Raw genomic sequence first — 13,160 nt, 5'->3', positions numbered from 1 at the left:
ATATGCCATACCTGCCACACCTTAGATACGCCACTGCGATCTTTAACTTGGTATTTGCCTCACTGCTAGAAGTTGAGGAATGTCTATAGAAGATCCCTCGATTTGCAAAGTGCACAGGGATCTAGAAGAGCTAAATAAACTCTCGCATTGAGAAAGAGGGTGAGGCCACACCCTGGCAACTTGTTTCTCTCAAAAGTCCAAACAGCTGCTCTGGAAAGATGTTTGAATCTGGGGGAGTGTGCAGTGGGAACAGGTTAACCTCCCCAATCCCATACTATGGCCTTGATCCAAATTCAGGGCCCCCCAGCACTGTTTTTTGTGGGGGGTTTTGAAAATGGGAAATGGGTTAATCTAGAACATAAGAACTAGCCTGCTGGATCAGACCAGAGTCCATCTAGTCCAGCTCTCTGCTACTCGCAGTGGCCCACCAGGTGCCTTTGGGAGCTCACCTGCAGGAGGTGAAAGCAATGGCCTTCTGCAGCTGCTGCTCCCGAGCACCTGGTCTGCTAAGGCATTTGCAATCTGAGATCAAGGAGGATCAAGATTGGTAGCCATAGATCGACTTCTCCTCCATAAATCTGTCCAAGCCTTTTTTAAAGCTATCCAGGTGAGTGGCCATCACCACCTCCTGTGGCAGCATATTCCAAACACCAATCGCACATTGCGTGAAGAAGTGTTTCCTTTTATAAGTCCGAATTCTTCCCCCCAGCATTTTCAATGGATGTCCCCTGGTTCTAGTATTGTGAGAAAGAGAGAGAAATTTCTCTCTGTCAACATTTTCTACCCCATGCATAATTGTATAGACTCCAATCATATCCCCTCTCAGCCGTCTACCTGTGTCTTGTCCAACATGTCTCTAAAGTACTACCTATAAATGCCTGAGATTATGGATCAGGTGACACGCCTGCGTCTTTCGATTTCGCTTTCAGCCAAGCCCAGCTTTGTCATCCAGCCCCAGAACACGGAAGTGTTGGTCGGGCAAAGCGTCACCTTGGAATGCGGGGTGTCGGGACACCCCCAGCCGCGCATCGTCTGGAGGCTGAGCTCAGGGTCCCCGCTGCCACAAGACTCCCGCTTCACCATCACCAGCTCCGGGGGTCTCTACATCCAGAACGTCACCTTCTCAGACCAGGGGCAATACAGCTGCAACGCCAGTAACAGCGAGGGGTCCATCCAGGCGACGGCGAATGTCATTGTACAAGGTGACCCCCTAAAAAACATGGATGCCTGCATGTGGGTAGAGTGCCGTGTGAGGCCAGCTTCAGGAAGATCTAGTCAGGAAAGGTTTGCTAACGTTTAGGGATCCTTTCCAGCCTCCCAGATAGGGCATGGGATCCCCTGCCCCTGGGTCCAATCACCTGCCACCTCTCCACGTGGTAGCAGGAGAATTTTTATCACATATCACATATGCCATTGCGTCACTTCTGGGGGAAACCCAGAAGTCACAGGGAGTAAGTCTAGGAATCACTAAAAGCTCTATGATTTTACCATAGAGCAGTGCTGGCTAACCTATGGCATGCAAAAACAGATTCGCCACCCCACCCCACACAATAACACACACACATTTAGGCTGGGCTGGGCCGCTAGGCTCGATTATTAGCATTAAACCTAAGACCTAGTTTTGGGGAAGCAGCGTAGGCAACCCTGTTAAGTGCTGTTAAACCCCACTGATTTTCATGCAAAGTACTACAGCGCTGATCCTTTACCTCGAGTAAGCTTCCGGCTGCTGGCAATGGGGCTTGCTTCTGAGTAAACCCTCCTAGGGTCGTGGTTCGCCCGCTGGAAGAGTTGCACAGTTGCTTCAAAGCAAAGCCACCGACTACCATCAAGCTTACTTCCGAGTAACGCACGCCTCGGAGCCAACCGTGTTTTTCTAAACTAAAACCTCAGTATTCAGGTTGAATTGCCGTGTTGGCCCGGGTGGGGCGGGGGAAGAGGGAGCCAACTGTTTTTTTCTAAACTAAAACCTCTGGTATCTTAGGTCTGTGCCGAATTGCCGTGCGGTTGGTCTCGGGTGGAAGCGGGGGAAGAGGGGAGCCAACTGTTTTTTTCTAAAACTCCAAAACCTCAGCATTCAGGTTAAATTGCCGCCGCTGGCACTTTCTATGCATAAATAAGTGGGTTTTGGGTTGCAATTTGGGCACTCGGTCTCGAAAAGGTTCGGGCCACCACCGCCATAGGAGTTTCCAGTGACTGCTAGAGCTTTACCCTGTGTCACTCCGCAGTTTTCCCTCATTAGTGACACATAATGCCACGTGCAACGCCGTGGGCCAGTCCCAGTCCCAGCCTCCCAGAGCTTTTTTACTGGCTGCTGCACAGCTTCTGGCAATGCTGCTTTGACACCGGCTTGAACCAGCCTCTGCAACTGAAACTCCAGCCTTCGGTGAGCACTTCCTGATTCTTTTCAGTAGGAGTCAGGAGGGCCTTTCCCACTTCTGCACCTTAAGTAAGCCCCGGCTACTTGAGGAGAGAGTAGCGCTGGGTCCCCCCCGGCACTCCCCATGAGAGGGTGTATGCACAGCGCAGCCGCCTCTAACGCTGCTGGGCAAGCTGTCAGCTACTTCCCATCCGCTGCTAAGCGCATCCCCTGGCGCCTCTTGCAAAGGGTTTACATTTCTGGATAAAGCGCTGGGCCGTCAGGGACACCGGATGACAAGGCTTGGGATGCCAAGGCTAAGGTATGCATAGGGTGGATCAGGGGTGAGTGGGGGAAAGTGCCCCAAGGTAATTGGAGCTCCCCTGAACCTAGACTCAGCAGATGATGGCTAACCCATAGGCATCGGGTGCCAGAGGTGGCACTTCAGGGAGCCCCTCTCCCTGTGGGCACCGCCAAGACACAGAGTTCATCATGTGGGGAGCAGAAAATCACCCCCCACACACACACATACACACATCTAGGCTGGTCTGGGCCACTGAGAGCTACTGCGGCATGCACTGGGCAAGTGAGTGCAGGAAGGGACTTGCTAGCGGGCTCCTGGTGCCTGTACAGCAGCGGCATGCTGCCCAAGGGGCTTAGAGGAGGCAGAGATGCTAGAGGAGGCACAGAGCGGTGCACGGGATTCTGCTGGAGGCTAGAGGCAGGCTGGCCCCTGCCTCGGGAATGGTGGGTGGGGCGGGGAAGAGGGAGCCAACTGTTTTTTTCTAAACTAAAACCTCAGCATTCAGGTTAAATTGCCGCGTTGGCACTTCTATGTACATAAATAAGTGGGGTTTGGGTTGCAATTTGGGCCCTCGGTCTCAAAAAGGTTCGCCATCACTGGCCTAGATCTTGTCCCTTCACTCTTGGCCCTTGGGAGACCCGTGAAGATTTTCCCACACTTTTTGGGGGGATGACTCTCGTAACCTTTCTGTTTTCCTCCTCTCTGTTTTATCTTAGATTTTATTCTGTGGCATTTCAGGCTGATGTTTCAGTGGTCTCTAATCTTACTATTTTCATTGGCTCTGAATATTTTCTTCTGTTGTTACCTGCAGTCTGTTCCTTGCCACTTCACGTTTCAGATGTTCCAGTTTTGTACTGTTCTGTTACTGCTACTACACATTTCTTTTTATTTAGAAAGGTTGTGTGTGTTTTTCAGTTTTGTTTTAAGCGGGCTGAGTGCTGTAATCTGTGGGCCTTTCTCTCCCGTTCTGTCCCTCGACGGACACTTCTCCCAATCAGTCTTAGTGGGCGTATGAGGGAGGCTAAGAACTTCCGTGGTATCTCTAATCTGAGAGGAACCAGAAAGGTTTGATTCCCCCCCCTGGCCTTCTGTCAGCTTCTGAGCTGTGGGAGGCAGGCTTTTGAGATCTGGGGAATTCTAGATTTAGCTCTGGGTGACACTCTAGCCACACACGCCTAGCTAAGTGGGACCTTTGGGCTAGTCACAGTTTCCTTTTCAGAGCCTTCTCTGTTGAAGCTCCCACCCACCTCACAGGGGTGTTTGTTGTGAGGGGGGGAAGGGAAAGGAGTTTGTTAGCCCCTTTGAGTCTCCTCACAGGAGAGAAAGTGGGGGATATAAATCCAAACTCTTCTCTCCTCCTCCTCCCTCCCTCCTCCCTCCCTCCTCCTCCCTCCTTCTCTCTTCTCTTCTCTTCTTCTCTTCTCTCTCTTCCTCTCTTCTTATTATTATTATTATTATTATTATTATTATTATTATTATTATTCTTATTCTTATTCTTATTCTTATTCTTATTCTTATTCTTATTCTTATTCTTCTTCTTATTCTTCTTCTTCTTCTTCTTCTTCTTCTTCTTCTTCTTCTTCTTCTTCTTATTCTTATTCTTATTCTTATTCTTATTCTTATTCTTATTCTTATTCTTATTCTTATTCTTCTAGTGAAGAGTTTCTTGTGGTCTTTGGTCCCAAGAAAGTCTGGCTGGGCTCAACCACAGCCAGGGCCTTTCTAGCAAGTGGAAAGAGATTTGCTGTTCTCTACATGTTCTGAAATCTGTGGCTTCCTCTTCCACTGTAGATACTCCAAAATTTTCAGTGGTCCCCACTGACCAGACTGTGACCGAGGGCCAAAGCGTGGACTTCTCTTGCTCTGCTGAGGGTCATCCTTCGCCTGTTATCACCTGGACACGAGCAGGTATTTTCCTGGTTATCTTCTGTGATGCATTGCAAAATTGCACTGTGCTTTATGCTTGATGCAGAAATGTGCTCCATCCACTCAGAAACAGAGGGCCATTTATGCAAACGCTACTTACCCCGTAGCTCTTTCCTTCCCATTGTTTTTTGTTCGCACCGGGATTCCCCCATTGGGAAGTGTCCTACCTAAGCCGATCCGCCATTTTGCCTGCCCACCGTTTCCTTGTTCTTTCTGTTCAGTCTCCATTTGGGGAGGTTGCCTGCCGCATTTTTTGGGGTGGGGGTTTTCTTCCATCTTTTGTCTAGCATCACTTTGCTAGCATGGATGCAGGGCTAGCATAGATGCAGTCTCGCAAATCTGGCCATGCAGAAATGGCCTCTGACATTATACCCCACTGATGTCCCTTCCAGCCAGTATGGTGTAGTGGTTAAGAGCAGGTGCACCAGGTTTTATCCCCTGCTCTGCCACTTGAGCTGTGGAGGCTTATCTGGTGAACCAAATTAGCTTGTGCACTCCAACACATGCCAGCTGGGTGACCATGGGCTAGTCACAGTTCTTCAGAGCTCTCTCAGCCCCACCTATCTCACAGGGTGTTTGTTGCTGTGGGGGGGGATGGGAAAGGAGATCTTAAGCCCGAGTCTCCTTACAGGAGCGAAAGGGGGGATATAAGCCCAATCTCCTCCTCCTCCTCCTCCTCCTCCTCTTCTTCTTCTCCTTCTTAGAACATAAGAACGAGCCTGCTGGATCAGACCAGAGTCCATCTAGTCCTGCTCTCTGCTACTCGCAGTGGGCCCACCAGGTGCCTTTGGGAGCTCACCTGCAGGATGTGAAAGCAATGGCCTTCTGCTGCTGCTACTCCCGAGCACCTGGTCTGCTAAGGCATTTGCAATCTCAGATCAAAGAGGATCAAGATTGGTAGCCATAAATCGACTTCTCCTCCATAAATCTGTCCATAAATCTGTCTTCTCCTCCATAAATCTTCTTCTCCTTCTCCTTCTCCTCCTCCTCCTCCTTCTACCCTCCCCTCCCGTTCCCCAAGCTCCATCCCCAAATCTCCAGGAATTTCCCTTCAGTTGGCAACCCTAACCTCTTCTGAGTTTTCTCTGGCACACCATCATCTTCCTAGGTAGCCACCGTAACCTTGGAACTCTGTCCAAACAGGTCCCATTTGGAAAACAGTATCCAAGAGAACAGGAAGCCTGAAGCAAACCACTTACATTGTGCAAATGAATACTGTGTTTAAAAGTCCAGAAGGATAATTTGGCTCTGCAAAGCACAAGTACCAGAGTTGTTACTGAAGCTTAATTGGTTTTCGGCTTCTCGGGAGGAATCAGTGTTTGGCTCCAGGACTTGATTCCATTCCTTACAAAGGAGCTGACTCCAAGTTTTCAAAAGGCAAGACAAAATTTAAAGCTAGCAATGGAATAGTTGAACGCCTGCTTCTAGCTATTGTCGGCCTCCCTCCCTTGTCCTTGAATTTGTTAGAAAAAGGAGGCCTCGGTCCAATTTATTTGCTGACTCATCCGAGGAATCAAATTGTTCAGCACACATTCTTAGCCGATTGCTTCCTAGCTGGCCTTCTTGCCACACACCGATAGCAACGAGGCAGCAGGGAATACTGAGGTGCTGGAACAGACTTTGGGTGGCAAGTGAAGGATTCCAGCTGTTTTCACATCCAAAGTCTCACACTAGCAAAACAAATCATAGGGACGCGTTCTCAGATGGACTTTTCCTCTGTCTTCCTTCTGCTATCTGAAGGGGCACAACCAGAGGTGAGATCCAGCAGGTTCTCACAGGTTCCCGAGAGTAGGTTACTAATTATTTGTGTGTGCCGAGAGGGGGTTACTAATGGGTGATTTTGCCACGTGATTTTTGCCTTAGTGACGCCCCTCCTCTCAGCAGTAGCTCGCAGAACTTGAAGCAGTCTAGCAGGAGGTGCACCGGCGTGCGTGGCAGCCTGCACCTGCGTGCATTCGTTTCCCCCCCAAGGAATGCGCAGCCCAGGAATGCCCGGCCACACCCCCGTCGTGCCCCGCCCAGCCCCATTGGCGCTACGCCACAGTTTGAATCCCACCACCGTGGGAACCTGTTACTAAAATTTTTAGATCCCACCACTGGGCACAACCCATTGGTATTGTTGAAGGCTTTCATGGTCGGACTCAACTGGTTGTTGTGGGCTTTCCGGGCTGTGTGGCCGTGGTCTGGAAGACCCCTGGATTTCCTCCCATAGTTCAGGGGTTTGGGTAGGAAACAAGCAACATGCTATTTTTTTTAAGTCCATTCGACGAAAATGTATTTTGTATTGTTGAGAGCCAGCAAGGTGCGGTGGTTTACAGCAGGTGGACTCTAATCTGGAGAACCGGGTTTGATTCCCCACTCCTCCACCTAAGTGGCAGAGGCTTATCTGGTGAACCAGATGTGTTTCCACATTCCTGCATTCCTGCTGGGTGACCTTGGGCTAGTCACAGTTCTCTCAGAACTCTCTCAGCCCCACCGGCCTCACAAGGTGTCTGTTATGGGGAGAGGAGGGGAATGGAGCTCGTAAACCACCTTGAGTCACCTTACAAGAGAGAAAGGTGGGGTATAAATCCAAACTCTTTTTTCACGGCCGGAATCAACTGGCTGTTGTGGGTTTTCCGGGCCATGTGGCCATGATCTGGTAGTTTTTGGTGCTAACGTTTCCCCGCGTCTATGGCTGGCCTCTTCAGAAGCACCGCAAAAAGGATTAAGCCTGCCACACTATAGGCTGCAATATCATTAGTGAATACCTGTAATGTCAAAAGTGTAATTACAAGAGGCTACCAACAGAGGAGGGAAGAACACAACAACACAGCTGACACAGAGCAAATAAAACATAAACACGCTGGAGAAGAATATAACCAAAGGCACGGTGACTGGGGAACTAAAGTAAGTGACCAACTAGCTAAGTTCATTTTGTTTTTCTTATAAGAACATAAGAACATAAGAAAGAGCCTGCTGGATCAGACCAGAGTCCATCTAGTCCAGCACTCTGCTACTCGCAGTGGCCCACCAGGTGCCTTTGGGGGCTCACCTGCAGGAGGTGAAAGCAATGGCCTTCTGCTGCTGCTGCTGCTGCTGCTGCTGCTCCCGAGCACCTGGTCTGCTAAGGCATTTGCAATCTCAGATCAAAGAGGATCAAGATTGGTAGCCATACATCGACTTCTCCTCCATAAATCTGTCCAAGCCCCTTTTAAAGCTATCCAGGTTAGTGGCCATCACCACCTCCTGTGGCAGCGTATTCCAAACACCAATCACACATTGCGTGAAGAAGTGTTTCCTTTTATTAGTCCTAATTCTTCCCCCCAGCATTTTCAATGAATGCCCCCTGGTTCTAGTATTGTGAGAAAGAGAGAAAAATTTATCTCTGTCGACATTTTCTACCCCATGCATAATTTTATAGACTTCAATCATCTCCCCCCTCAGACGTCTCCTCTCCAAACTAAAGAGTCCCAAACGCTGCAGCCTCTCCTCATAAGGAAGGTGCTCCAGTCCCTCAATCATCCTCGTTGCCCTTCTCTGCACTTTTTCTATCTGTTCGATATCCTTTTTGAGATGTGGTGACCAGAACTGAACACAGTACTCCAAGTGCGGTCGCACTTCAGAAGCATGTCAAAGTAAGACGTGTTTCTGTCCAATGCGCAGTGTAGAAAACACTCTACATCTTGGGGTGCTGTGTGGTTTCCGGGCTGTATGGCCGTGTTCTAGCAGCATTCTCTCCTGACGTTTCACCTGCATCTGTGGCTGGCATCTTCAGAGGATCTGATGGTAGTAAAGCAAGTGGAATATATATACCTGTGGAATGTCCAGGGTGGGAGAAAGAACCATTTGCCAGTTAACAAGTGTAAAGGGTGCAATTAGCAAGCTTGATTTGTATGTGTTGGGTGGGATCCACCCATTTAGCATGTGAGTAACCATGAAGATAGCATAATCAATTAATGAGGGCATCTGTATTGTATTAGCCTGGCCTTTTGATCCCTTTGCTTATGGCCTAGAGACATCCTTTGTCTGTGTGGTGTTCATTAGTCACAGTCTTGATTCTAGTGTTTTTCAGTACTGGTAGCCAAATTTTGTTCATTTTCATGGTTTCTTCCTTTCTGTTGAAATTGTCCACGTGCTTGTGGATTTCAATGGCTTCTCTGTGTAGTCTGACATAGCCTGGTTGTCAGAGTGGTCCAGAATTTCTGTGTTTTCAAATAATATTCTGTGCCCAGCTTGCTTGGTTTATCATGTGTTGCTGATTTTTTCCCGGCTGAATTAATCTGCAGTGCCTTTCATGTTCTTTGATTCGTGTCTGGGCACTTCATTTGGTGGGTCCAACGTAGACTTGTCCACCGCTGCATGGTACACGGTAGACTCCTTCAGAAGTTAGATGGTCCCTCTTATCCTTTGCTGAAAGTAGCATTTGTTGAATTAGTGTGTCTGTAGATTGTTTGGAGGTTATGTTTCTTCATCCGTTTCCCTATATGGTCAGTGATTCCCTTGATGTATGGTAAGAACACTTTCCCTCTGGGTGGCTGTTTATCTTCTTTCCTGTGGTTTGTTCTTGGTCTTGCAGCTCTTCTGATGTCTGTAGTGGAGTAACCATTAGCTTGTAGAGCCCAGCCTTGACAATACTCTACACCTTACCATGACCTGCCTCTGAAGATGCCAGCCGTAGATACGGGCGACACATTAGGAGCAAAAACTAGCAGGCCATGGCCACACAGTATGGGAAAACCCTCCGCAGCCAGGAAATTGGTTTAGTTGATGCTTCGCCCAATTAAACAACCTTTAGCATCGCAGTCAAGCAGCGTGTCTGTTCTCACTGTCCTGAACTACTTCCTAATTTCATTAGCCCCCCATCCCTTTTTACTATACACAGTCTTGGCTTCAGACTAGACATTTCCAGCCCAAAGAGAGAGGCCCCTTCTGCAAAGCACAGGCAGAGCGGGTTGCAGTCGGGATAAAGTAGTTAGGTGGGCTCCTGCGTGGCTACACAGCTGAGAGGCGAGGACCAGTGGTGGGATCCAAAAAATGTAGTAACAGGTTCCCATGGTGGTGGGATTCAAACAGTGGCGTAGCGCCAGTGGGGCTGGGCGGGGCACGACGGGGGCGTGGCCGGGCATTCCGGGGCGGGGCATTAATAATTTCTCTGTTACTGTAAAAAACTCTTACTGTTAAAAAAAAGTTCCTAATTTCCAGTTGGTATCTTTCTGTCCACAATTTAAACTCATTACAGCAAGTCCCATCGTCTACTGCCAACAGAAACAACTACGTCTCCTCTAATTGACTGCCTGTCAAATACTTAATACTTTCAAATACTGAATTTTGTTTCTAGAAATCAAAAGAAGGATACTTTTCTTAAACAAGGAACTTGACCATATTTCTAAAACATGTTTTTAAAACAGCCCAACAGGGAGAATTATCCCGTTTTCTACCTTTGCTAACCAGCCACAAAGGAAACAACAGGGCTTTATGATTTTTGGACCTAATGGGATTTCTAACGGAAAAGCAGACCCAATTAGTAACCCCCTCTTGGCACACACAAATAATTAGTAACCCACTCTCGGGAACTGGTGAGAACCTGCTGGATCCCACCTCTGGCGAGGACCCAGGAAACCGTTCGCTTGCAAGCGGCTGCAACCCACACTAAAACCAAAGAATCGCTAATAGTGCAATTCTTGAAAAACCCACATGGGGGGGGCATGGGGTGGACTCTCATTAGGAGTGATATTCATACGAACCTCTCCCCAAAACTGGTTTTATACTGTTATTAGTCTGCGTTTGTTGCCCCGTGCGCAAGGGCCAGCGCTTCTCACCTCCTGAATACTGAAATGCCCCCCCCCCATTTTGTTCCCCTGGTGATCCCCTCTCCCCTATCATCCCACAGAAAATAGGTGTAGAGTTGCCAGCTTTGGACACAGAAATTCATGAAGATTTTGAGGGGGGGAGTGTGCCTGGGAGGGCAGAGTTTGGGGAAGGGAGGAATTGCAGCAGGATGTAATGCCATAGAATTAACCCCCCAAAGCAGTCTTTTTCTGTAGGGCATAGGTGTCAAACTCGCGGCCCTCCAGATGTGATGGACTACAGTTCCCAGCATCATGCTGGCAGGGGATGATGGGAACTGTAGTCCATAACATCTGGAGGGCCGCGAGTTTGACACCTGTGCTCTAGGGGAACTGGTCTCTATTTCCTGGAGATCAGAGGTAACAGTAGAAGATGCCCAGGCTCCACCTGGAGAAGAAGAAGAAGAAGAAGAGTTTGGATTTATATCCCCCCTTTCTCTCCTGCAGGAGACTCAAAGGGGCTGACAATCTCCTTGCCCTTCCCCCCTCACAACAAACACCCTGTGAGGTAGGTGGGGCCGAGAGAGCTCCGAGAAGCTGTGACTAGCCCAAGGTCACCCAGCTGGCGTGTGTGGGAGTGCACAGGCTAGTCTGAATTCCCCAGATAAGCCTCCACAGCTCAGGCGGCAGAGCGGGGAATCAAACCCGGTTCCTCCAGATTAGATACACGAGCTCTTAACCTCCTACGCCACTGCGTTATTCTGCATGTGCGGAAGCAACCCTAGACCCTGCCCCTCCCCCACCCGCAGAATTGTTCTTCCTGAAGTAGGGCTAGCAGTTCTAGGTTGGGAAATCCCTGGAGATTTTGGGGGTGGAGCCTAGAGAGGGGTTTGGCGAATACAGGGACCTTGACACGGATGTGATGTCGTAGTGCCCACCCTCCAAAACAGCCATTTTCTCGAGAACTGATCTCCGTTGTCTGGAGGTGGGTTGTAATTCCAGATCTCCAGGCCCTTCCTGGAAGCTGGCAACCCTCGTGGGGACGCAGAAATACCACGCTGTGCAGAAATCCTTGCTCCCTCGGAGACATTAATGTAGCTGAGTCCCACGAACCGCAGGTAGACGATGAATCCCTGACAGTGCAATTGGCCCATAATTACTGGGTTGTGAACAAGGAAAAATTTGCTCATTCGCAGATCAATAACGATTGCCCAAGCGCCCCAACTGCTTCTCAGCAACAATTCTCCATGTGTATACGTGAGCGAGACCTTGGGTTAGTGGCCTCGGCACTCGCATACCTCTTGAAAACCCATTTCCCTAAAATTGTTCTCCCATATTGTTATTGTTGTTGTTGTTGTTGTTGTTGTTGTTGGTATTATTATTATTGTTGTTGTTGTTATTGTTATTATTATTATTATTATTATTATTATTATTATTATTATTATTATTATTATTATTATTATTATTATTATTATTCGGCTTAATAGACCTCCCAACCCCCGAAGGGCTCTGGGCGGTGTACAATGAGACATAAAACAAATGCAATATAAGGTCTCATAAATACAATATAACGATAAAACATTAAAATTCATTAAAATACATTATAGCAGCAATTCCAGAGATTACAAATAAAAATACATGCCCAGATGCATGCACAGATGGCGCCCAACCCAAAGGCCAGGAGGGCCAGCACTGCCCAAAAATGGATGGTATCAGCGATCAGGCAATGCTGAAGATGGCAAAACTGTCGTGGGGGCTACAGAGGGGGCAGGCATCTGCAGCTGGCATCCCCAAAGGCCCGGTGGAATAACTCGGTCTTACAGCCCCTGCGGAACTCACCAAGGTCCTGCAGGGCCTGGACAGCAGATGGTAAAGCATTCCACCAGGACGGGGCCAGGGCTGTAAAGGCTCTGGCCCGGATAGAGGCCAGCCGTATCGATGAGGGGCAGGGGACTACCAGCAAATTTGGGGACTACAGCTGGGGACTACTATTTGGGACATATGGGGTTAGACTATTTGGGACATATAAGGTTATTAGCAAACTCATTAAGTAATTTTTTTCGTATACCCCCCAAATGCTCTGGTGTGTACCCCTGAGGGTACATGTAGCCTAGGTTGGGAACCACTGTTCTAGAACATTCTGGTGGCTATACTTTCTATCTTCAAGGATCCTCATACCTCGGCTGCACAACTCCCAAATCTTCTAAAACGTTCAGGGTTTTATATTTTCTATCTTTAAGAATCTTTATACCTCTACCATTCTTCTAGAACATTCTAGCGTTTGTATTTTCTATTACCCTTGTACCTGTGCTGTGGAGCTCCCAAATCTTCTAGAACATTCTGGTGTTTATATTTTTTTCTCTTCAAGGATCCTTGTACCTCTGCCATAGAACCTCCAAATCGTCTAGAACGTTCTAGGGAATGTTCTAAAGTGTGTCCCTGTTTCACATGGTCATCTGGGTTTCATCCTTGCCCTGAAAAAAACTGGAAGTGTGTCCCTAAAACACACCCAACGCTCCCTGTCAGCTGTGAAAGATAGCTGTCCGTCAAGTACGCAGGTCCGCTACAATTGGTCTCATTGAGGAAACCCTGTAAACTTTGAGGAAATCCACAGACCTCTGGAACACTTACCTGAGAAGCTTCTTCTCATACAGAGTCAGGCCTTCCTGAGTTTCAGAGGATAGCTGTGTTGGGCTGCAGTAGAGGAGCAGGATTCGAGTCCAGTAAGAAACTAACAAGATTTCCAGGATGCAAGCTTTGGGAAGTCACAACTCTCTTCTGACCCTTTCCGCAAAAACCTTTTAAA

At 48.4% G+C, this 13,160-nt stretch overlaps 1 protein-coding gene across 2 annotated transcripts in view; it reads left to right on the top strand.

Moving 5' to 3' along the window:
* The window catches only part of LOC125432965 (peroxidasin homolog), a 51,251-nt gene that overhangs the window by 612 nt on the left and 37,479 nt on the right, over window positions 1-13,160 (top strand). For both annotated transcript variants that reach the window (XM_048497167.1, XM_048497168.1), the window contains exons 2-3: window positions 930-1,202; window positions 4,452-4,568. In XM_048497167.1, the coding sequence (XP_048353124.1) occupies window positions 930-1,202; window positions 4,452-4,568 (390 nt within the window). The remainder of the gene's footprint in view (window positions 1-929; window positions 1,203-4,451; window positions 4,569-13,160) is intronic.

This window comes from Sphaerodactylus townsendi, linkage group LG05 (assembly GCF_021028975.2).
Source record: "Sphaerodactylus townsendi isolate TG3544 linkage group LG05, MPM_Stown_v2.3, whole genome shotgun sequence".
NCBI lineage: Eukaryota > Metazoa > Chordata > Lepidosauria > Squamata > Sphaerodactylidae > Sphaerodactylus > Sphaerodactylus townsendi.
This window is presented reverse-complemented; position numbering and strand designations above follow the sequence as displayed.